The sequence below is a fragment of the Panthera onca genome, chromosome E1, assembly GCF_046562875.1.
Source record: "Panthera onca isolate mPanOnc1 chromosome E1, mPanOnc1 haplotype 2, whole genome shotgun sequence".
NCBI lineage: Eukaryota > Metazoa > Chordata > Mammalia > Carnivora > Felidae > Panthera > Panthera onca.
The window spans coordinates 36,343,476-36,369,631 of NC_138352.1; the positions used below are offsets into that span (position 1 = coordinate 36,343,476).

The window sequence follows — 26,156 nt, forward strand, 5'->3', positions numbered from 1 at the left end:
CCCTGGGGCCGGCGGGGGAGGGGGAGCCTCTTGTGGCGGCGGGGATGCGAGCGGATGCTCCCGGGTCGGCACGGACCGTCGCCGGCCGAACCCAGAGCCAGAGTCTAGGTGAGCCCGGCGGCGAAGAGGGACGCGCGCCTCCGGGCCCGGAGGAGTTAGGTGACGTCACCTCCAGGAGGACTCGCTTTTTCATTAATGAAACCGGCCGGCACGGGCGCATGCGCGGCAGGCCGCCTTCCCTCTCGCTTCCCCCTCCCCTTTCCCAGCCGCGCTCTCAATCTCAAGCTCGCTCGCTCTCCCTCTCCCCGGGCCGTGGAAAGGATCCCACTTCCGGTGGGGTGTCATGGCGGCGTCTCGGACTGTGATGGCTGAGGGGAGACGGCGCTAGTGGGGAGAGCGACCAAGAGGCCCCCTCCCCTCCCCGGGTCCCCCTCCCCCGCCCCCCTTCCCCCTGCCTCCTCGCCAACGCCCCCTTCCCCTGTCCCCCTCCCGGCTCGGCGCAGGCCCCCCATCCCCACCCCCGTGGGAACGTTCGGAGCCCGCACTCCTCGGACCCTCTCCTCGCCTCTGCCTTCACCTCGGCCCCCGCTCCCCGCCCTCTTCCCGGCCCTGGGCGCCGGCCGGCCCGTCCCTCCGCCGCCCCCCGGCCGCGGGGAGGACATGGCCGCGCACAGGCCGGTGGAATGGGTCCAGGCCGTGGTCAGCCGCTTCGACGAGCAGGTAACGGGCCCTCGGCGGGCGGGAGGTGGGAGCGAAGTGGGGGTGGGGGCGGAGTGGGTGAGGGGAGGAAGGAGCAGCCGCCTCCCCCGCGGCTGCCTCGGGCTCTGGAGGAGAGGAAGGGGGGAACTAGAGGGGGTGGCCTAGGGGGGAGGTGCGGGGAAGGAGGGGACGGCTGGTGGCTCGGGCTCCCCTTCCCTCCTAAGTCGGGGGGTGGGGCCTCTTCCCTGACCACCCCTCGGACCCTCCATCCTCTTTATCCCAGCCCTTCCGCTTGCTAATGAGGATGAGTGACCTGGGGGCGCTTGCAGGGGCTCTCCATCTGGATTTAATCATTTCCCCCTCCCTTACTTTTGTTTGTTTGTTTGTTTGAACGGAGGTGGGTAACGTTTAGGGGTTTCCTCTTCCCTCAGTGGCCCTCCGAACTGGGGGTGAGTCCCTGGAGGAACCCCCAGGCCTGTCTTGTATACCCCCAATGGGAGAACGATAACATCCCGCCCCTCCCCCAGTTTCTTCAGCTTCCTCTCTTGGACGGGGAAGAGTAGAAGCAGGGAAAGCACAGGTTTTCTTACTTTCTGCTCCCTGGTCTCAGCCTGCCCTGAGAGCTCCAAGTGCACACTCAATGCACATCTTTTTGGTACCCCACTTGGGCGTCCCCCCATATCCTGATGAGACAAGAGTGGCATTTACATGTTGTAGTAGAAACCATGGTGCTCGTTCCCTTCTGCTTCTGAAATGTTTTTCCCTTTTTTTTTTTCTTCCTTGAGAATTGCAGTTTCACCCTTTATTTTGCCAGCGGTCTGAGAATGTGAATAGGGATTTCTTGAGTGAGAATCTTGGGGAGTAAGGGGAGCAGGGTGCCAGGAAAAGTGGGAAACTGCGTCTGAGCCCCTGACCACGGAGAGCAGGGACAGCTGGGATGTGGTCCTGGAGCCGATAATTCTGCTGGTGTTGTGTTGTCGTTTTTAACTCTCACCTCTTGGTTCACAAGAGAACTTTCATTGAGAATCTTTGGGGTGGAAAAATAAAAGTTTCATAGCTTGGGGAGGTGCCTTTTTATTCCTTGAGCTTCAAACGCTGGGTCCTGAGGCTGATCAGAATGAATGCACACGGAGCCTTTTGTCAGTGGGAATTAGTTTAACTTTGTGTTGCTGTGGTTAGCTGGGGGTAGTTTAAAGGGATGCTTTTTTTGCAGCTGCAGTTCTACCCGGGGCTTCCTGTGATGAGGGACATGTTAAGGTTGAATCCATCTATTTTGTTGACTGGATACAATCATAAAAGTGGTTATGGGAGCTGAATGGAGGGGCAGGGGAGGGCTCCACTTTTACTGGATCCACAAAGGTTTCCTTACAGGACTCCCAGTGTTGCTGACCTACCCGAAAGATGTTTGGGATAGGCAGCAGGATTGAGAAGGAAGTTGAAACTACCTAGGTAGAATAGAATTACAAAGCTGTCAGGGGCTTGTAGCGTGTTGTTTCACCCATCCCTCTTCTGCTCCCAGACCAAAAAGCTTGTAAACCAACTGTACTACTGATCTATCTGAGGAAGTAAAATGTTACAGCACACACTGCATTGTGTTATTGATAGAGCATTAGATTTAAAACTTGATAGAAGAGACTTTATGTAATCTTGAAAAAGGATTTTAAAGGCACACGGAAGAACCCCAAGTCTAAACCTTGTGGACAGCATAATATGGATGCAGGAATTTTAAGTGTTCACACTACCATTGTTGTTCTCCAATTTTTTTATTAGTTTTTTTTTCCCAATTTTTAAACTTTATTTCTTCACTTCTTACCTGTTGATCTCTAGGCTTATCTGCCGCCTACAAAAAAATATATAGTTTTCTAAATTTAAAAGAATGATTTTTATTATATTCCCAGTAACACAAGTAAATATTTCCTTCTTTTTGTCTCCAGTGTTAAAAGACCTTAGGCTTTGTTGTTTGCGTTGTTATGAATATTGTGGAATCAAACTCGCCACCATCTGTTAAAAATTAAGGATGTAAGAGTTTTAAACGGAAGCATTTTTAATGTATTCCTTATGTTGTAATTAAGAGAAAGATACATAGGGCAAATTATTCCTTACATTCTTCTCTTAGGTTAAAGACCACTGACTTTGCCATACAGAAGTCTAAGGCTTTTCAATGTTTAACATAAGGTACTTACATACCTTAATTTACTATAGTAGTCATAAACGTTTAATTCAAATTAGAGATTACCTTCAGGTTGGAAAGTGAGAAAACCGAGGCACAGAGATATTAAATGACTTTCCAAGGTCACGTAGCAGACCTAATAACAAGAGCCTCAGTACGAAACGTATTGAATGCTGAACAGTCAGGGATACTTTTTCTGAAAAGTATCTCATAGGATTTGTTTTAATAACCCCTTAAGTATAGTTAAGGGAGAAGAGTTCACATTTTTATTGAGGGGAGAAAAAGCCCCACGTGTAGGGAGAGGTATTTGTATAATTAGTTTCAGCTATTTCTAAAAGTTTTAAATTTTGGGTATATTGTCTGTACTTTGTTTCAGCGGGGCCAGAGGGATACAGGCTGCTTTTTATTACAGCTAAGACATGTGTATGTTGAGCCCGAGAGCGTATGCAAGTCTAAAGGTAGCAACTCTGTTTATGACTGAATTGATGGTTTGGTTGGACTTCTAATATTTGTGGTGATGTAAGCAGAAATGCATTACTAGCCACTGCCGATAACGTTTTGTACTCTGATGGGTATTGCTTGGCAACTTGATGCGGTAGACCCAGTTAAGAGAAGTGGCAGTGTTCCATCCTGACATTTTGAGCTTAAGCCCTTATTTCCAAGTGGGTAAAATGAAATTGCTGTAACCTGCTAGTATTGCACCTAAACCTAGTATTTATGGCCTAAGTTGAATGATTCTTACCAATTTTAAAAGTAATTATGTCCTTGGTTAGGGAAATGGCAGTTGCAAAGGTGGATGGCCAGAAAGCGGAGTGAATGTATCAGTTATTTATTTATTTTTGTAAAGAATGATGAGTTAAAAAAAAAATTAATGTTTGTTTATTTGCTGAGAGAGTGGGAGACAGAGCGTGACTGGGGGAGGGAGAGAGAGAGAGGGAGACACAGAACCCAAAGCAGGCTCCAGGCTCTGAACTGTCGGCACAGAGCCCGACATGGGGCTCAAACTCACATTGTGAGATCATGACCTGAGCTGAGGTCGGACACTTAACTGACTGAGCCACCCAGGCGCCCCTGAGGTTTCTTTTTAAATGTTTATTCATTTTGAGAGAGACAGAGCGCATGCGCACGGCACGCACGCCCTTGCAAACACAAGGAGGTGGGGGAGAGGGAGGGAGAATCCCAAGTAGGCTCCACGCTGTCAGTGTGGAGCCAGACTAGGGCTCTGTCTCACAAACCTTGAGATCATGACCTGAGCTGAAATTAAAAGCCCTACGCTTAACTGACTGAGCCATCCAGGCACAGCTGAATGAATGTTATCAGTTACATCTTCTGCTTTTCCTTAACCTGCCTTTATGGTGCTGAATAGTACGTTTCTAAATTGATACTGGTATATTTTAGGTGTGTAGCTCTAAATTGTGGCTTATTAGGTTACTATTAATGAATTAGAGAAAACTTTGTCACATGCCCCACCTAGCTCTGTGTGCCCCCCTGGTTCTGTAGGACTTTGTTTCTGAAGCGGCACAGAAGAAAACTGTGCTTATTTGAATTTTTTTTTTTAACAAATTGAAAAAAAGGTATCCCCAAATGATTTGTTGTAAATATGTTCATTTAAGCACTCATGTATTCCATATCTGGTCAAGTAAAAAGAGTATATACCCCCTCACCCCCCATATTTAAGAACATATTAGAGAATAAACTGATTTTTGATTTGAAACAATGGCATATCAGTTACTGTAAATTGGATGCTAATTGGAATGTGCTTTGAATATGTCGTGTGAAACTCACGCAATATAAAATGATTGACAAATGTCTTTGAAGTTATACACCACATGTTAATTGGCTAAGTAGATTTGTAAAACTTTGAAGCTGTTTTGGATTAAAAAAAAATCTCGTAGCTTTGTTTCTTAAAGCCTGGTCTGCCATTTTTATAAGGCCTTAAAGGTAGTTGAAAGTGAGTACTCTTTTGGTGAGGGGTATTTTGTGGTGAGGAAAAAATGCTTATTCTTTATTCTGGAATTCCTATTTAAAAAAATTTCTTCCAACTGATCCTTAATTAGTTCTCTATGCTCCGTCACTCCCCTTACCTTATTTAGCATCCGATTTAATTTTTGTGTGAGTGCCTTCCTTGTCACCTTCAAACTTACTAAGATTTCTTTTCTCAAGCATTTACTTGGTCCTGTAGCTTTCTCTCAGTGGATCAATTTTTTTTCTTCTTTTTGTTGCCAGATACCTACTGCCTCTACTGTTTATCCACTCATTTCCTTTAGAGCTGAAAACTAGCTTCTGCCTCTGCTTTCCTTCTGGATTGCTGCTTTCTTGAAAATGATTCCTTCTGGCAAAACATAGTGGTTTTTGCTCAATGGTAGTGCTACTGTGGTGTTCTATTACCCCTGGAAACCAGTCTACTGGAATTCATAAGACACAGTACTGTCTTGTATGTCTGTATGTTTGCAGATCCTTATATACTGATGTGCTCATCAATCCTTGAACAGATTTGCTTTCCCTGTCAAACTATGCTGCCTGTCACTGAACTGGGATTCCTAAATGGGGGTCTCAGTTTTGTTCTGCTATTTACTTTCTCTGTCCTTATGCTAGCCATTAGATGTCTGTGGATCCTAGATTCTCCTCATCTGTCAGAAAAGAATCAACTAGAGAATCTCTAAGGTTCTCTATCTAGTTTAGATATTAGATGATTTTAATATTTTAACGGCATTTCCCTGTTGCCTTCACAGTCCATTGGGAGCTGACTCCACTTGATTTACCCAACTATTTCTCATTATGCCTCAGCATGCACCTGTGTCCCAGACAGGTTGGCTCAGTCTCTTCTGTATATATCATGCTTATTCCTGTCTCTCAGCCTTTGTTGATGCCAGCCCCTGCCTGCATGCTTTCATTCCTCCTTTGTGCTTTTAAAATTCCTGTCCGTCCCTCCCTGTGCAACTCAAGCTTCATTTTTCCCATTAAGTTTTTTTTTTGGATGAAACTCACTGCAGTCTCACTTCTTGGTGTACTTGTCACCTGGGGTTTCTCCCCTCAGGAGGGTTGGTTGAACACAGCTTAGTATTTGCTCTTCTCTTTTTGTCAAATAGAGTGTAAACTTTCCAAAAAGCAAGACGCCTCAGTCAGCATCCTCATATAGTCACCCCAGTGCCCAGCATGATTGTGAGCATATAGCACATCATTGGTGGAATGTTTTTTTTTTTTTAATTTTTTTTTTTTTAACGTTTATTTATTTTTGAGACAGAGAGAGACAGAGCATGAACGGGGGAGGGTCAGAGAGAGGGAGACACAGAATCCGAAACAGGCTCCAGGCTCTGAGCTGTCAGCACACAGCCCGACGCGGGGCTCGAACTCACGGACCGCGAGATCATGACCTGAGCCGAAGTCGGCCGCCCAACCGACTGAGCCACCCAGGCGCCCCGGTGGAATGTTTTTTTAATATGATTCCTGGTTGAAAGGTAGACTGGTTAAAAGTAGTGATGACTTTGGCTTTGTTTTAAATGTAAATAATCAAATTTATAATGTAGTGTTTATAAATAGCCTAGGTCTTATAAGTTAAATGATATTTTACCTATGAATAGGTTTTTTTGTTTTTTTTTTTGAAGAGAGCTTTAAGGAGGAACTTACACATATTTATATTTCCTCCCAGAGAGAGAACATGCTTTTTGAATCAAATTGCTTTAGATTTGATTAACTACCTTTGTGATCTTGGATTTGTCACTTTTAGTGGTAAGTCAGAAGGAAACTTTTTTGCAGTAGTCTGATAGGAAAATGATTGCAACGAACTTTGAAAAATCTAGAAGTAATTCCATGTAGGATTTACACATGTTCTTTACAGCCTGTTGACTAATGTGTTTTCACTAAATAAGGGAGATTGATTGGTCTCTGGATATTCCCCCAAAATGTACCTTGGCTGGTACATATACCTTACTTTAGCATTCATTAACAAATAGTTACGGTACTGAGAGCAGCTTTACGTATCACGGATCTCTGTAATTGATCTGTTTTCTTGCTTTATCATCTAATTTATAGCAAGTGTATTATATGGCTCCTCAAGTTTAGCATGTTTAATATAAAAGTGTTACAAGGTGTTGTGTGAATTGGGCCAGCAATATTGTTTCATTTGATCTTAAAATATTCCTACACTTTATTTTATTTGACATTTTGAACAGTAGGAAATTAGGTTCTTAAATCTGCCTCTTCTTCTTTTATTTCATTATTATTATTTTTTCATGTGTTTAGCATGGAGACTTTTGTCCTTGAAGGAAAGGTTAGTGATATATTACAATACTGTAGTGCTTTATTTTTAAATCTTTTTTCTTTGGATTGCTTGGGCTGCTATGGGGCGTTTTTGTTTTCATCTTCAAATTTGGTGTTTTGGGGTTCTATATAGACTCTTTATTGTTTCATTTTAACAACATGCTTTTAAGGGTGAGCAGTGTATTAATTAAGAACATGTGTTTTGCAGATGTGTTCCTTCAGCCTCAGTCTGTTCTTCATTGGGAGTTATGTGTGTGTATAAGACAAGGGACAGGAGGTATAAGAAGGCTCGTTTTTAAAAAAAGGGAATTTAAGGAGGAGAATATTCCGTAGAAGAAGTAGGAGAGGTTTGTGGTCAGCTTAAACTGTTAAAAGGCTTAGAATCAATACTGAAGTAGAATATGGGCATCTTAAGGTCTTTCTCTGCAGAGGATTGATTTGTATTTATAAAAGCATTGGCTTATTTGTAGGACATCTTTTAGAATACCCCATTTTCTTGTGGGTGGAGAGGGAAAGATGAGACAAAGTTTGTTTTGACCTTGAAGAATAGAAAAGTTAAGGTGTTTTACTTTGTAGTGACTGTGAATTTAAGATTTCAGCAATCAGTAAAATTCTGTATCATACTGTGTGCCAGGGCCTTCAGTAAACCGAGCACTCTGAGAGGTTGTACTGAAGAAAATTTTAACATTCTAGAATATGAATAACTGGAATTGGTAGCGCCCTCATTAAAAAAAATTTTTCTTTGAGAGATAGAGCATGAATGGGGAGGGGCGGAGAGAGAGGAGAGCGGGAATCCCAAGCAGGCTCCACACTGTCAGTGCACAGCCTGATTTGGAGCTCAGTCTCATGAACCGTGAGATCACGATCTGAACGGAAATCACTTAATTGGCTGAGCCACCCAGGTGCCCTGGTAGTGTCCTTATTAAAGTCTCTCCAGGGGCCTGCAGTAGACCACCTATTTGACCACCTCAGATAGCAAATGCCAGTGATACATAGTTACATTCTTCAGTTCTCTGACAGTGGCTTTTGAACCATTGACTTTATCATCAACAAAAGAGCTTCTGTTGAGATAAGAAAGCCCCAAGCTAAAATGGAATCCCATTCTATTATAATGAAGAATCGAAATTATCCTCTAAACCTCCATATACTTTTTACTAGAAACGGCACTGATTACTTTGGAGTAGCAATAACTTGAGGTGCAAAGTTCCAGATTACATATTTTCTTTAAACCACAGATTGGCACTCTTTTGGCTTGGCTTAAGGTTGCCACTGCAGTCTGCAAGCTGTTGCCTGTTCCTCTTCATATTTTATAGCTTTGAGTTTTTTACCCTATTGAATTTCAGAGAACTTAACTTTTCCTGATGAAATCCTTTGCCCCTTCATTTCACATCCCCCAAACAGGGTGATGTATCTAGTGCAAGAGGCATGGAGTTAATTGAGTAAATAGCAAGAGTTTTAGACTTGACTTTAAAAGGTTTTTACCTAACTTACTTATTTTGAGAGAGAATGAGAGAGAGAGTGCACACGCTTTATTTTTTTAAGTTTACTTATTTTGAGAGTGAGAGAGTGCAAGTGCATGCTCGCAGGGAGGGGGAGGGGCCGAGAGGAGAGACAGAATCCCAAGCAGGCTCTGCACCATCAGCACGGAGCCTGATGTGGGGCTCTAACAAACCATGAGATGGTGACCTGAGCAGAGATCAAGAGTCAGATCTGCGCCACCTCGGCGCCCCCTAACTTATGTTTTTAAGAGAGTGTGAAAATGGGAGGCGGGTGGGGCAGAGGAAGAGGGAGAGAGGGAACTTAAGCAGACTCTATGCCCAGCGCGGAGCCCTACGCCAGGCTTGATCTTACGACTGTGAGATCATGACCTGAGCCTAAATCAAGAGTTAGATGCTTAACCGACTGAGCCACCCAGGCGCCCCTTACCTAACTTATTTTTAATCATAGTTTTATACCCAGATAGTGACTTTGTGGGTAATTACTGCTCATAGCAATCTCAGGTGACCCTTTTCAGTTTAATTGTTGACGACTTTCCTTGGGTAGTCTCCATAGTAATTTGGGCATGAGAAAATGCACCATCTCAAATTTGTGATGGCACTGCACTGTGTAGTGAGAAAAAGAGCTTTTGAGTGTAGCTTTCAAGATAACCTTGGACAAGTCACTTAACATCTCTGAACTTCAGTTTTCTGTTTTTATCATAAAATGGGGATTATACCTTCCCTGCTCACATCATGGGCTTGTTTAGTATCTTAGATGTGAATCTTTCACATGAAAGGAAACTATAAACAGTCATAAAAATGTGTTACTGTGATTATCATCCTATGCGGTATTTTTCTATCCCTTCTTTATACTTTCTTATTATTATAGTTTCATATTATTATTACCCTGCATGAGGAAAAATAAAACTAGAGGTGCAGAGCAATTGTTCACAATCATATGACATGTAATTAATTGAATTTAAACTAGCGTGTGGGTGTTAATCCTTAGAGCAGTAACTTTTCAATAAATAGAGCTTTACAAAAAAGGTCTAAATTTTTTGAACAGATAGCACAAATATGTAAAATGAGGAATGTATTCTTCTTCCAAGTTGAGTTATTAAAGTTTACCTTTTATGTTCATATGAGAGTAAGTGGAAACCTTCTAACTCATCTGGTCATATGTTAGAAATAGATAAAAATAGACATACATTTTAAACATTATATCCCTGATTTCATTATTTATCATTCTTCTTTTCACCTTACCAGAACTTCTTTGGCTGTTAGGAGAAGTTGTAACATTGTTCCCCTTTTATTTAGTTTTATAGCATTGCATTATACTCACTGAAGATTTTTAGATGAGGAGAGATGAATTCTGAAGGTGAGAGAATAGAATTTGCTAGAATACCAACAGGAATGTACAGATTATGTATTTACTTCATTTTTTTTTTTTTTATCTTACCATTTGTCCACTTTTGTAAAGTTGGTTTTCAAACTCGAAGAACATTGCATTTAGGATTTGATTAAATTTGAGGCAACTCTAAACTTCAGTAGTGTTTGAGTGCTTTATTCTATTGGATTCCTGGGTATTTCTGTCTTTCTTTCTTTCTTTCTTTCTTTCTTTCTTTCTTTCTTTCTTTCTTTCTTTCTGTTATATGTACTTTTTCAGCAACACCCTCCCCCCCCCCCCCCCCCCCCCACCACCATTTTGTTTTTTGGAATATCTCTTCAACCTCTGTCAGCTCAGGGCTGGGAAAGTGTTTTGCTTTTATACTCCAGGCAGGTCTTCCTTTTGGGTAATGGACTGAAAGGTGGGGTGGGGGGGGAGCATTTGTGTTTCCTGTTATGTTTGTTCTTGGCCTCTGATAACTGAAGTTGCAAGTAGAGAATGGAAGAGGTAGTAGGTTTTGTTTTGGTCAAATGTTGGCAACAAAGATCAGTGAAGACCTGTGCTTTGGTTTCTACCCTGCCTCAACTGCCTTTGTGATATGTAAATCTAAATTCCAAGTTGTTTCATTATCTGTAAAACAGGAGAAATAGGATATGACACTCTAAAACTTTTATAATTCTTAAAATGGATTGATTTTTGTTTCTTTTTTTTTCTTTAGAGCCAGCCCTCTAAAAAAAATAATTCTAGTCACTAACAGATTAGTCACAGATCCTTAGTTAGAAGGAATCTGAGATTATTATTATTAATATTATTATTATTTTTTAATTTTATTTTTTCAAATTTATATCCAAATTAGTATACAGTGCAGCAATGATTTCAGGAGTAGATTCCTTAGTGCCCCTTACCCATTTAGCCCATCTCCCCTCCCACACCCCGTCCAGTAACTCTCTGTTTCTTCTCCATATTTATGAGTCTCTTTTGTTTTGTCCCGCTCCCTGTTTTTATATTATTTTTGTTTCCCTTCCCTTATGTTCATATGTTTTGTCTCTTAAAGTCCTCATATGAATGAAGTCATATGATTTTTGTCTTTCTCTGACTAATTTCACTTAGCATGATACCCTCCAGTTCCATCCACGTAGTTGCAAATGGCAAGATTTCATTCTTTTTGATTGCTGAGTAATATTCCATTGTGTATATATATATATATATATATATATATATATATATATATATATATACCACGTCTTTTTCCATTCACCATTGATGGACATTTGGGCTCTTTCCATACTTTGGCTATTGTCGATAGTGCTGCTATAAACATGGGGGTGCATGTATCCCTTCAAAACAGCACACCTGTGTCCCATGGATAAATGCCTAGTAGTGCAATTGCTGGCTGGTAGGGTAGTTCTATTTTTAGTTTTTTGAGGAACCTCCATACTGTTTTCCAGAGTGGTTGCACCGGCTTGTATTCCCAAGGAATCTGAGATTATTTAAATCCACTTCTGCAATAGCCTTGGCAGATGATTGTCCAACCTCTATTTGGATATTTATTAAAAAAAAATACAGTAGTAATTCGTGTTCGTTGTAGAAATGCAGCAAATCACAAAAGAATGAATAAAAGTCTAAAATGCCACACTTCAGAAAGAACCACAGTTAAAATTTTGGTACATAATTAAAAAAAATTTTTTTTGGTACATAATTGAGTCTGCCGATTCTGAAATCAGAATGCTTGGGTTTGAATTCTTGGGCTCTGCTTTGCTACTGCTTCCTAGCTCTTGGCCAAGTTACTTCTTCAAGCTTCAGTTTCTTCACTTGTAACAAAAAGTCAATGAAAATACCTAATCCACAGAAGGTGGTTGTGAGGTTTAAATTAGGAAATAATGTGTCAAGCATGTGGCAGTTTCTTGCACTTGGAAGGAACTCAGTAAATGTTTGCTACTGTTACTATTGTTAGGTTGTTTGAATTGAATGAGATACATTGTTTTATAATCTCTTTTAACATACTGGCATAATGTGAACATTTGCCCATTTGATTGCATTTTCTTTTATGTTTGTAAAAATTAAGGTATTCTCGGGGCATCTGGGTGGCTCAGTCAGTTGGGTGTCCGACTTCGCTCAGGTCATGATCTTGCAGTTTGGGGGTTCGAGCCCTGCATCGGGCTCTGTGCTGACAGCTCAGAGCCTGGCGCCTGCTTCCAATTCTGTGTCTCCCTCTCTTTGCCCCTTCCCCTCCTGTGCTCACACTCTCTGTCTCTCTCTCTCTCAAAAAAAATAAAAAAATTAAGGTACTGTATGTAATTTTACTTTTTTCTTAATATTTAAAGAAATTTGAGTTTTCTACATTGAACATGTTTATAATCAATAACAAAGTGAGTACATATGTTATAAAATATAGGACTTCCAATTAAATGTGAATTTCAAATAAACATGAGTAATTCTTTTTAGTATAAGTATATTCCATTAACATTTGGGAAAGACTTATACTAAATGTTTATCCATTATTTATGTGAAATTCACATTTTTAAATGTTTATTTTTGAGAGAGGGAGAGAGAGACAGGGTGTGAGCAAGAGAGGGGCGCGCGCGCGCGCACACACACACACACACACACACACACACACACACACAGAATCTGAATTAGGCTCCAGGCTCTGAGTTGTTCTACAGGGCTCGAACTCAAAAACGGTGAGATCATGACCTGAGCCGAAGTTGGATGCTTAACTGACTGAGCCACCCAGGCGCTCCTGAAACTCACATTCAGCTGCACATCTTATTTGCTAAACCTGGCAACTCTAATCTAAGTGACTTTAATATCAAGGTGGATCACCTATCCAACATCTTAATCTCCAACCCTCCTTGATCTTAATTCTAGTGACGGTGACCACAACAGAGATAGGGTCTCCAAATTCAGCTGAGTCCTTAATACTGTCCTGTATTGCTAAGTATCCTTAAACTGCACCCATTCTCATTTACTCCCACAGTAATTCTTATCTTCTGTATAATCTCAATCTCTGATTCTGCTACCTGAATTTAAGGTCTCTATTTTCTTCTATCTCCTATGGTACCTCATTCCATTATTTCCCTTTATTATATTCTTCAACTTCTCTCATTAAAGAACAAGCATTAGATGAAATATTGGCTCAGAGCCTTGAAAAGAGAGTTTAAACATTTTAGTATGTGTGGCATACAAGACCCTACAAGATTCACAATCCACTTCAGGCTTCACTTTCTCTGACAGGCTTCCCCGGACTGCCCAGTCTGAATTAAGAGCTCTGCTTACATGCTCCCACTGTACTCTATGCATCTACCATAATATTTGCCATAATTTTCTTACTGTCCTTCTCCCATATCAGACTTTAGACACCTTGAGACCACGAGTTATGTCTTGTCTTTATTACCTCAGCGTTTACCACAATGTGCACGCAAGTGGAGGAGGGGGCAGAGAGAGAGACAGAATCCCAAGCAGGCCCCAAGCTGTCAGTGCAGAGCTGGACGTGGGGCTCGATGACTGAGCCGAAATCCAGAGCCGGATGCTCAACTGACTGAGCCACCCAGGCACCCCTTGACTGACTGACTGACTGACTGACTGATCTATTTGTTTATTTATTTATTTAAACATTTTTTAATGTTTATTTTTGAGAGAGAGAGAGAGAGACAGACAGACAGGCAGGGCGTGAGCGGGAAGGGACAGAGAGAGAGGGAGACACAGAATCCAAAGCAGGCTCCGGGCACCGAGCCATCAGCACAGAATCCGACGCAGGGCTTGAACCCACGAACTGTGAGATCATGACCTGAGTGAAAGTCAGATACTTAACCAACTGAGCCACCCAGGTGCCCCTTGATTTATTTATTTTGTAACTGGAAGTATGTCAATCCCCTTTACCTACTTTGCTCATCCCCCCACCCCTCTCCTCTCTGGCAATTACCAGTTTGTTCTTGGTTTCTGTTTTGTTCGTTTGTTTGTTTGTTTTTAGATTCTACATACAAGTGAAATCATCTGGTATTTGTCTTTCTCAGTCTGACTTATTTTACTTAGCGTAATACCCTTTAGGTCCATCCATGTTGCATAAATGGTTCAGTGGTGGTCAGTACTCAGGCATGCCATTTTTCATCCCTTTTCTCAGTATTTTTGTATATGAGAGTGTTACGTGAGATTTTTAAAAAAGTAAATGGCTTAAGAAAGGCTGAGCATCACGTACACTATGTTTTTGCTACTCATCTGATTACCAGCGTAGTAAGCCTATTAAAGAATATTCATTGGCATAACCTCTAATATTTGGAAGGGAGTGTGGACTGTGACGGGGACACATGGCTGCTTCCCCTATTCCACAGGGCTCTGTGTGAATCAGAAATGTGAGATGAGATAATATATGTCAAGGTACTTTGTAAACTCACTTTATACAGGTAAAATTTCACTGTTATAAATGATCCATCCTTCTGTAAGAGCTTAAAAGTCATCTGCATAATAATCAGTCTTAGAATCACCTGGTTGTTGATATTAGATTCAGTCCATAGGCCTGAAATCACATTTTCACCTTTACCCACCCCTGTGTTTTGACAATTGAGGCAACATTTTCTCATTCCCAGTCTGGCACCTTTCTATTTTTCATGAGTTCTCAAAGTTCACTGACAGTGTTTCCCTTTGCGCGTTTCTAAATTTTCTTGTGTGCTCTTGGATTCGGTCATGTAGACTTGAATTCAGATAAAACAGGTGGGTGGGGTCTTCATGCTTTAAGAGTTCTGATGGCTCTCAACAATGCTCTTTTTCAAATGTGAAAATCATTTCAAATCATTTTGTTTTCTGGTAGAACAATTAGAAGTAAAATGGAATGGCTGTGCTTTTTCTCCTTTTGGTATTACACTGTGTACTCTAACTAGTGGTTCTTCATCTTAATATATATTTAAAAAATTTTTTTTAAACATTTATTTATTTATTTATTTATTTTTATTTTTTTTTCAACGTTTTTTATTTATTTTTGGGACAGAGAGAGACAGAGCATGAACGGGGGAGGGGCAGAGAGAGAGGGAGACACAGAATCGGAAACAGGCTCCAGGCTCCGAGCCATCAGCCCAGAGCCTGACACGGGGCTCGAACTCACGGACCGCGAGATCGTGACCTGGCTGAAGTCGGACGCTTAACCGACTGCGCCACCCAGGTGCCCCAAACATTTATTTATTTTTGAGACAGAGAGAGACAGAGCATGAACGGGGGAAGGTCAGAGAGAGGGAGACACAGAATCCGAAACAGGCTCCAGGCTCTGAGCTGTCAGCACAGAGCCCGACGCGGGGCTCGAACTCACGGACCGTGAGATCATGACCTGAGCCGAAGTCGGACGCTTAACCGACTGAGCCACCCAGGCGCCCCTCTTAATATATTTTTAAAAGCCGTCAAATGTTTTAACGTTTTTCTCTTTAAAATATTTAGTGACTGAACTTGTAACTTTTTATACTCTTCTCTCAATTTGTCTATCAGATGTAGCGTGTGTTCTTTCTTAAATGTCCTCTTGACATTGAACTCTGGGAGGGGGAGAGGAGAGACAACTGGTACAGACACATTAGTTTATGTGGAAATGCCGGCATTATCAGATCACTTAAGACTCATGTTAAAAGTGTAGATTTCCTGGCCCCACTGAACATCTGAGTTCTAGAGGTATGGACAATGGGTTGCAGTTAAAAAGATCTCCATTTTGATGTCAAAGCTGGGTTTATGAATCCCTGCTGTATGATATGTGGGGAGACTTCCACGCATGGGTGGTGTTTAGTAGGTCATAGGATAGTCCTCGATGGCACCACAAGTAGGAAAAAACTGGATGAACTTTGAAGACCATATTATAAAAAATATTGGAGGGGTGCAGAAAAAATGAAGCAGGTGAACTAAAATTCCAGAAGTGGAAGAATCCTGTGTAGGTGAGGAGAGAATTGATGACGTTTACATTTGCTGATTCTGGACACAGACCGGAGAAGAAGGATGAGCCAGAGGTGAACTGAGTCTTACTAAAGCTGCAACATAGCACTGATGGTCCACTTGCTGAATAGATTAAAATGATCAGCCTCTCTCATCCGTTTTGTCTAGTAGAGTAAATGACAGACTCTCACCGGGAAGGTATGTTGTAGAGTTTCTGAGGTTCTTTCATTTAAAATATCCAGCATACACTGAACAATTTCTAAAAAATTGAAAAGGTAGAAAACTGTGATTTATAATCAAGAAGAAAAATAAACTATAGTTGTAGATCCACTGGTAGTTCAAGTTAGCAGGCAAGGACTTTGAAATAACTGTAATATGCTAAAAAAGTAGGCAAAATTGACAAATGGGTGAAAAGTTGAAGAATTTCTACAAAGAATTGGAATCCATAGAAAAGAATTAAATGGATATTCTAGAAGTCAAAAACCTAACACTGGTTGCTAAAGGTCTTTCATTTACATGCTCATTGGAAAGTCTTGGTGTACAGGACTCTAGGACCTTGCCTTACCCTTTGCCTGATTCTTCATTTTTCTAAACAAAACACACACACACACACAAAACAAAACAAAAAACCCAAACAAAAAAAGGGAAAACAGGTCATTTGAATATACACAATTTAAGTATGTTAGTAGACTATGTCTGTCTTGTTCACTGCTGTATTCCTAGGGCTTAGTTCAGTGCCTGACACTTTAAAAACAGAACAAAAATGACAAAAACAAAAAGTTCATGGTATCTAAACTTAGTTATTTATTGGATGGATTTAATAGACAATATATAACCAAAGACAAGATTAAAGACCTTTTAGACAAGTCAATAGAAAATATCCAGTTTGAAGCACAGAAAGGAAAAAAATTGGAAAAAGTGGAACAGAACCTAAGACATGGGTGGAACAGTAGTAAAAGGCTGAATAATGTATAACTGGAGACCCAGACTAGAGAAGAAAGATTAGCGTGGGAGCAGATATCTGCAGAAATAATGGTAAGACATTTTCCAAAACTGATGAAAGACATCAACCCAGAGATTCAAGTAGTTTAACAAACCCCAAGCAGGGTAAATACAAAGAAAAAGTACCCTTAAGCCTATCTTAATGGAACTATTGAAAAGTAGAGACAAAGAGGAATTCTTAAAATCTATGAGAAAGGACCAAAAGACACACTCCTTTCAAAGGAACAGTAATATAACTGATAGCTAACTTTGAATACAACTGTGGAAACTGGGAAATAATGAAAAGACGTTTTTAGTGTCAAAAGGAAATACCATCTCATGAAAATTCTGTTTGTAGCAGAAATACCCTTCAGAAATGAAGGTGAAGTAAAGATGTTTTTAGACAAACAGCTGAGAGAATTAATCACCAGCAAACCTGCTCTGTGACAATTACTAAAGGAAGTTCTTTAGGCAGAAGAGAAATGGCTCAAGTGGAAGGGTTAACACTGTCGGAAATAATAAGGAGCACCCAAATGGGTGTTAATAGGAGTTAGGTATACACCCAATATGAATAAATACCAAACATACTGGCCCCCCGTTTCCCTTAGAAACTTCATTGGAACTTTTTGGGGATTTTATTTTTCATTCTAGAATGATAGAATTTCTATAAGCTTTATTAAGGTACATTTGCTACACAATAAATTAACTGCACATATTTAAAACGTACAATTTGATGAACATTGATATATGTACACGTTTGTAATAACATCACTGTGGTCAAGTTAACAAACGTTTACATCACCCACGAAGTTTTCCCCAACCCCTGTAGTCCATTCCTACGTCCCATCCCGAGACAACCACTAGTTGTTGTGCCCAGTGGATGTGTCGCAGATCGTTTATTCATTCACGTGTTGATGGATATTTGGGCTGCTCCAGTTTTAGCTATTACAAGTAAAGCTGTCTCGAAGGCTAATGTATGCAGCCTTGTGTGGACACACTAGTATTTTCACGTCTCTTGAGTAGATGTGAAGGAGTAGAATGGTGGGGTCGTATGGTGGGTGGGGGTGCTTACCTTTTTCAGAAGCTGCCAATCTTTTTCTTCCCCAGAGCGGTCGTACCATTTACAGCAGTATAGGAGAGTTCTGGTTGCTCCCTATCCTGGCCAAGACTTACTTTCCTTAAAACAATTTTTTAATTACAGCCATCCTAGTAGGTGTGAAGTGGTGTATCATGGTTTTGATTTGCATTTCGCTAATGACTGGTGATGCTGAGCATCTTTCCCTGTGCTTATTTACCATCTGAATATTTTCTTTGATGAAGTGTATATTCAAATCTTTTGCCCGTTGAAAAAAAAATTTTATTGGGTTTTGAGAGTTTGTAATATATGCTGAATACAAGTTCTTTATGAGGTATGTGATTTACAAATATTTTCTCCTTGTTTCTGGCTTGTTTTCTTCTGAAAGCATCTTTTGAGAGCATATGTTCTTTGCTGAAGTCCAATTTATCAATTTTTTTCTATACAAAAAAAAGATCATGTTATTGATGATATATCTAAGAAACTTTTGTCTAACTCAAGGTCACAAAGATTTTTCTCCTATGGTTCCTTCTGGAATTTTATTGTTTTAGGTTTTACACTTAGGTCTATGACTCATTTTTAATTTTTGTACTTGGTGTGATTTCATATGCCTATTGTTTTGTCAGTCCACATAGTGTTCGTTAATGAATCCTTATAGTAAAATTTGAAATCAGGTATGTAAATCCTTCAACTTTTTCTTTCTCAGGAATGTTTTAGCTAGATCCTTTGCATATCCGTGCACAGTTTAGGATTAGTTTGTCAATTTCTATTAAAAAGCCTATTTTGATACAGATTGTGGTGAATCTATATATCAGTTTTGAGAGGATTTCATTTTAACAGTTTTAATTCAGTTTCTGATTATTGCTAATATATAGAAATACACTGATTTTTTGTTTGTTGATCTTTGTTTTTAGTGAGACCGTAGTGTTTAGTGTTTTGTTTTGTTTTTTTAATTAAAAAATTTTTTTAATTTATTTTCGAGAGACAGGGTGAGACAGCGCGAGACAGCGCATGAGTGGAGGAGGGGCAGAGAGAAGAGACACAGAGTCCGAAGCAGGCTCCAGTTTCCCAGCAAGCATTCAGCACAGAGCCTGATGCGGGGCTCGAACCCACAAACCCTGAGATCATGACCTGAGCCGAAGTCGGACACTCAACCGACTGAGCCACCCAGGCACCCCAGTGTTTTGTTTTTTTAAGGACAATTTTAATTGTATCTCACAAAAGTCAACATATTTGATAGTCTAGTTCTCTGCTTGACCTGTAGAAACTGTAATAAATGTAAGGGTTCTTTCTGGTGTTAGATTGTAAAGGAAGAATGCACCTGGGCAGTGTTGACAGGAGCAAGATGTAAACAGGAAGAATAAAGTCTCTTGTCCATCCTCCAGTCTTACACTCTCTCTTTAGTGGCCCCTTGCAAGTGCAGAGCCTTAGCAAGGAGCCAGCTGGCAAAGGAGAAATGGAGTTAGCGTAGTAACCCCACCATCAGAAAACATAGTACAGAAGGGTAGATGTGAAGATGAGAGATCGCGCTTAGCAATGCGCACGGTCCACCCCTTTGGCTACTCAGTAGCTATACCTCCTTTTATCAGATATTTGATCTTGTGTACAGAAAACACCCTGTGCTTTTGACAAAGAAGGTAGAAGTCTTCTTTGTACAAATGAATGCATCCTTACCTTTCCCAAAATAAGGAACAAAGTCCCAGTATTTAGTGTATCCATTTCTGGGTGATATCCACACTATCCATTTTGAGGCTGTTTTTAATTATTTCTCAAATTCATAGTGCCATCTGAATATCCTGCTATGTACAGGCTAAATTGTAAAGTTAACCATTGCTGATGAAATTTGTGTAACATTGAGAAGAGGGAAGAAACTCATTTACACACTCATGCAAAATCCTTTATAGTAAGCAAAGAAGAACATACGTACAAATGTTGGAGACCTTGCTTGTGTTAACTAGTTGAGAGATTGTTGTTCATTTTTATAACTACTTTACTCTGCCTATTTGTTTCATGTTTCTTTTGCCCTTATTCAGGACCTTAGCAGGTGGATAACTCACACCTTCTTTAGGGAAGAATATAAGCCCTCAGAGGTCCTGCTTCATGTGTATTTCCATTAACTTTTACTATTGTACGTGTATAAGATATATTTCAGAGAATCCTCGGGGTTCCAGAGTTTTCCCTGTCCCCCTTGTGTAGCGGTAGTCCAGGATCTCTTAAGTAATCCAGATGAATTATACCAGCCAGTAGAATGACTACTTTGCCTGTTGATTTAATGCTGTGGTTCTCAACTGAGGGTAGTTTTGCCTCCCAGGGAACATATGGGAATGTCTGGAGATACTTTTAATTCACATGACTTTGGAGGGTGATATACTGGTGGGTAGAGGTCAGGGTGCTGCCAAGCTTCCTATAATGCACAGGACAGCTGCCAACAGCAAAGAATTATGCAGTCTAAAACGTCAGGAGTGCTGAGATTGAGAAATCTTGATTTAATGGCACAGAGCCCGTGTGATCATGAAGCAGTTTCAAGTTCCAATTTAGTTGGAACCTAGTGGTGTCACTCCTTCCTTGGGAACCCAGGCCTTGAAACCGGCAGATCTCAAAGTTGTGGGCACTGGAAGCAAGAATTCTGCTAATGGGGTTTTTAGGGAAAATAGTGAGAGAAACCACTTCTACTTATACCTCTTGACCATCAGGCACATGTGTGACGACTATGGGAAAGCAACATTGTATATTAGTTATTGCTTCAAAGCGTATAGTTGAGGATTTTGTCTTAAACCAGCGCTGTAACTGAGTCTTCAGCAGGCCATTCTATTAGTCTGTTAGACCAGCTACATCCAACTGATAGGGTATGTGTTAAGACCAGTGAATTAATTCCAAGGTCCACAAGTCCATCCCTGTACTATTTTTGCCGTGAAATGAGTCCCATGTTTCATTTTGCTTGAAGGGAACTCTTGGCTAAAATGCCTAATTTCAGTTGCCTTGTGCTCCTTAAATTGTTGTCTGCTACTGGACCAAAGGACCATTTCCTCTATAATTTCATTTGCATATTAGTTTTCAGATAAATGGAAGATTAGTGTATTATGTATTTATTTATTTTATTTTTAAAATTTACATCCAATTAGCATATAGTGCAACAATGATTTCAGGAGTACATTCCTTAATGCCCCTTATCCATTTAGCCCATCCCCCCTCCCACACCCCTTCCAGTAACCCTGTTTGTTCTCCATATTTATGAGTCTCTTATGCTTTGTCCCCCTCCCTGTTTTTATATTATTTTTGTTTCCCTTCCCTTAGGTTCATCTGTTTTGTCTCTTAAAGTCCTCATATGAGTGAAGTCATAGGATTTTTGTCTTTCTCTGACTAATTTCACTTAGCATAATACCCTCCAGTTCCATCCACATAGTTGCAAATGGCAAGATTTCATTCTTTTTGATTGCCGAGTAATAACTCCATTGTATATATACACCACCTCTTCTTTATCCATTCATCCATCGATGGACATTTGGGCTCTTTCCATACTTTGGCTATTGTTGATGGTGCTGCTATAAACATGGGGGTGCCTGTGTCCCTTCAAAACAGCACACCTGTATCCCTTGGATAAATGCCTAGTAGTGCAATTGCTGGGTCGTAGGGTAGTTCTATTTTTAGTTTTTTGAGGAACCTCCATACTATTTTCCAGAATGGCTGCACCAGCTTGCATTCCCATAAAGCGTACATTTTGTAGTATCAGCAGATTTCCTCCCCTCTGGCTATAACAAAATCATTTTGGCATGGGAAGGAAATGGTTAAAAGTAGACTAGTGGGTCATCTCCATATGAAGTTAATAGGACTTAAGCCTGGAAGCTGATTTTCTGTTGGCTTTTTCCTCTTCATGATAATTCCAAGTTTCTTTTGACCTGTATCTTTCTTTTTTTATGAATGAAGTTCTCTTTCATTCAGCCTGATAGTAAATGGCCATTGGTAGGTACATGACTAAATAGCTTAGGCTTCTGTCTTGAACTAAGTTGTAAACTAAGTACAGTGGCAGGTGCTTGAACTCTGTTGTTTGAAAAGCCTCTTCCTTCCCTGGGATGAGTTTAGGATTGTTTTAAATGTCATGTTACAACCAGCATGTAGAATCTTTGCCATTCAGAAATTGTTTTCTCAGCTTCAGGAAGGAGGTGAAGCCTGGATTGGAATTTTCATTGCTGACTTTTCTTCTGCAACTTTTAGTTATTAAAACTTACAATTTAGATTATTTTGTCAATATGTTTTTAAAAAGTTGAATTCCAGAGGTAAACATTATAAACATTTGGCTGTGCCCCTTTGGATTCTACTATTTAGGTGTCCATGTTAATTTTCAATATCAACTGCATTGTTTCTTCACATAATTGTAAAAAGGCAGATTCAGAAAGTTGGTTGATGACTTTTTAAAGCATTGTATTAGAAAATGTTTATAATTGAATATTATTTAAATATTAGCTAAAATGATGCCCTGGAGGCAGACTAGTTTGGTAGGTAAAAACCAAAACCTGTTTTATTATTCCTTTTCTCTTTGTGTCTGTGTGCACACATGTGTGTGTAAGAAGCATTTGACAATAAGTTGTAGGCATCATGGTCCTATACTCTTAAATACTTCAGACTCAAGAGTAAAGAAGGACCTCTCTTAACTATAATTCTAGAAGTCAGGAAATGTAACATTAATAACAATACTGTTCTCTTTAATACATGGTCCATATTCAAAGTTTGTCAGTAGCAGTTTCCCAAATAATTTACATACTTTGAAAATCTATTTTTCTATTTTGTTTTATCAATTTCCTGTGTTTTGTTTTATTTTTCTAATGTTTATTTTTTAGAGAGAGAGCATGTGTGTGAGCTGGGGAGGGGCAAAGAGAGAGGGGACAGAGGATCTGAAGGGCTCTGAGCTGACAGCAGCGAGCCTGATGTGGATGTGGGGCTTGAACTCAGGAACTATGGGATCATGACCTGTGCTGAAGTCAGATGCCCAACTGACTGAGCCACTCAGGTGCTCCCCTCTGTTTTGTTTAATAGTGATTTTTGAAGGGATTCCTTTTTTTTCTCCTTTTTCCTTTGGGTTTCAGATGTGGGAATTAATATTCAATACTGTAAACTCTACATAAATTGCATACCATGTTTCTCATGCTTAGGCATGTGTAACCTGAGTCTGAGTTTGTGCACTAGGCTCCAGCACTTAAGCATACTTTGGGCAGTCTTTTTGAAACAGGATTTTGCTTAAATTGCTTTTGGAAAAGGATTTTAAAATTTAAACAAATGTGGCTATATTATGGAATAGAACACAAAATTTTGCATTTCTTTTTAAGATAGAGCATGAGACTTCAAAGGAGTCATTTACCCCCAATAGTTGGGGGTCAGAATCAGGCCAAATTTGCTTAATTTAGGGAAAGTGTCCCTCTTTAAAGATTAGGTTGATGAAGCCTAGGCACTTGGCTAGTTTAAAAATATTTAATGTTTGAAGTTCTTGCATCAGTAGTTTTAGTGGAAGTCATCACAATTTTGAAATAAAAATGAAACAGTAATTATGCTCATGTTAGTGAGAGGAATGATACTATATGAGGTATTTCATCAAAGTGTCTCTGTCCGGCTCAATAATGGATGCCTTGAGTTTAGTGTAGATCACCCACTGTAGCTAGTTTTCTTTTTTTTTCCCTATTAAATTGGAAAATTATAACTTGTGATTATTGCTTGTCAGAAATAGCAGCAAGTGTTTGAATCTGTTTAATAGCTTTAGATATTTGTATTGAATGTGAACTGAAAAATTATGAAGAGATTTTTCACCAACAGATGCTTTTAATGCTTTGTCAGATGCTAAATTGATGTACATTATTAAGCAAGAGCTGGGAGATTGAATGTACCATCCTAGGAGACAGGGACAAGTGGCTTCCTATTTTACTGTTGGATTGTGCTTGTTCCAGAAAGTTGGTTTGTTTTTGTTTTTGTTTTTTGTTTTTTTAACTTCTGTGGTGTGTGTGTGTGTGTGTATGTTAGAGGAGGAATACTGTTTCTATATTTTTCTTTTGGGGAGATACATATTTCTTTAATTACAAATCTTTCTGATTTGCAAAAGATAACAGATACATTTGAAGCTCTCGGCACTCCTCCCTGATCCACTTCTCCCCTCTCCAGTGTTTACTACTGTTCTGGAGTTGATTTGTACTCTTTCTGTATATGTATGTTTATTCTTTTTTTTTTTTTTTTTAATGTTTATTTTTGAGAGAGACAGAGACAGAATGTGTGTAGGTTAGGGGCAGAGAGAGGGAGACACAGAATCTGAAGCAGGGTCCAGGCTCTGAGCTGTCAGCACAGAGCCTGATGCGGGGCTCGAGCTCATGAGTTGTGAGATCATGACCTGAGCTGAAGTCGGACGCTCAACCGACTGAGCCACCCAGGCGCCCCTGTATGTGTATTCTTTCTCTTGTGTATGTATGTGTCTATAAAACTAATTACAGTTTAACATTTTTACATAAAAAGTATACTGTAAATATACTCCACACTTGCTGCTTGAACCTACATTTTTAGAGTTGGTTCTGGTTTATGCATGTGCATTTAGTGGATTCAGTGTAACCGCATGTATATTTCATTGTATGAAGGTCAATTTATCTGTTTCTGATACAGAACAACACTTAGTTGGTTTCTAGGGTTTTTTTTGTTTTTTGTTTTTTTTTTTTAACTGTTACAGTGCTTCAAGGAGCAGGAATTTGTATGTATTCTCTGGTTTTTATCTCTGACATAAAATGTATTGTGAAACATATATACAAGAATATGTGAAACGTGTTTGTATAGTTCATAGTTTAAAAAGTAATACTATGACCATTTGTCAATCTAAATTCAGATTAAGAAGTACAGCTTTACCAGTACCTTACAAACCCTTGAATGGCCCCAATCACATTCCTTTTCTTACCATTCCTTTACCACTATCCTGAATTATATTAAAAATTTTCCCTTGCTTTTCTTTATAGTATGTCTCCCTACAATGTCATTTTGTTTGCCTGTTTTTGATTTTTATTATTATATAGTGGAATAATACTGTAAGTATTTTTCTGATTTCTTTTGTAAGCATATTTTTTCCATTGTTATCCATGGCATTGTATATAGTTCAATTTTACTGCTATACAGTATTTTTTTATTTCAATATTTAGTTATCCATGGTATCAGTGATGACATTCGCATTGTTTCTATTTTTTTTTTTTTTTTTTTGCTATTATTAACAATGCTGCTTGTGACCATTCTTATACATGCCTCTTGTACATGTGCAGGAATGTAGAGAATATATTTGAGAGAAGAATGAGGATATGGGAGCTTCTTTAGTTTTACTAGATAATGCCAAATTGTTTTTTAAAGTGATCCAGAGGCACCTGGGTGGCTTAGTCAGTTAAGCGTCTGATGTCACCTCAGGTCATGATCTCCCAGTTCATGGGTTCGAGCCCCGCATTGGGCTCTGTGCTGACTCTTGGAGCCTGGAGCCTGCTTTGGATTCTCTCTCTCTCTGTCTCTCTCTCTCTGTCTCTCTCTCTCTCTCTCTCTGTCTCTCTGTCTCTCTCTCTGTCTCTCTCTCCTTCTCTCTCTCTCTCTCCTTCTCTCTCTCTCTCTCCTTCTCTCTCTCTCTCTCCTTCTCTCTCTCTGCCCCTTCCCTGCTCATGCTCTGTCTCTTTCTCTCTCTCTCAAAAATAAACAAAACGTTAAAAACAACAACAACAACAAATAAAGTGACCCAACCAGTTGACACTCCCACCAGCACTGTGTAAGTTTTCCTGTTGCTCTGTATCCTTGCCAATGCTTGGTATTGTCTGTCTTTTTAATTTTTATCTATCTGGTGGGTAAGAAATGGTATAGTATTGTAATTTGAATCTGTATTTCCTTGACTAGTGAGGTTCAGCTTTCTTTCCCTTTCCTTCCTTCCTTCCTTCCTTCCTTCCTTCCTTCCTTCCTTCAGTTTATTTATCCACTTTGAGAAAGAGAGAGAGATCACGAGAACCAGTGGGGGAGGGGCAGAGAGAGAGGGTGACAGAGGATCCAAAGCAGACTCCCTGCTGACAGCAGAGAGCTGGATGTGGGGCTCAAACTTCTGAACCATTTGATCATGACCTGAGCCGAAATCAAGAGTCAGACACTCAGCTGACTGAGCCACCTAGGCACCCCTCAGCTTTTTTTCATGTATCCGTGAAATATCTATCTATATTTTTG

The 26,156-nt window shown here is 40.0% G+C and overlaps 1 protein-coding gene across 9 annotated transcripts in view; it reads left to right on the forward strand.

The window, feature by feature from the left end:
- The first annotated feature begins 274 nt into the window (after positions 1-274).
- The window catches only part of NF1 (neurofibromin 1), a 247,498-nt gene continuing 221,616 nt past the window's right edge, over positions 275-26,156 (forward strand). For 6 of the 9 annotated variants that reach the window (XM_060646729.3, XM_060646737.3, XM_060646735.3 and 3 more), the window contains exon 1: positions 275-720. In XM_060646729.3, the coding sequence (XP_060502712.1) occupies positions 661-720 (60 nt within the window). In that variant the 5' untranslated portion in view covers positions 275-660. The remainder of the gene's footprint in view (positions 721-26,156) is intronic. The other 3 variants (XM_060646732.3, XM_060646734.3, XM_060646736.3) reach the window with 1 other exon arrangement.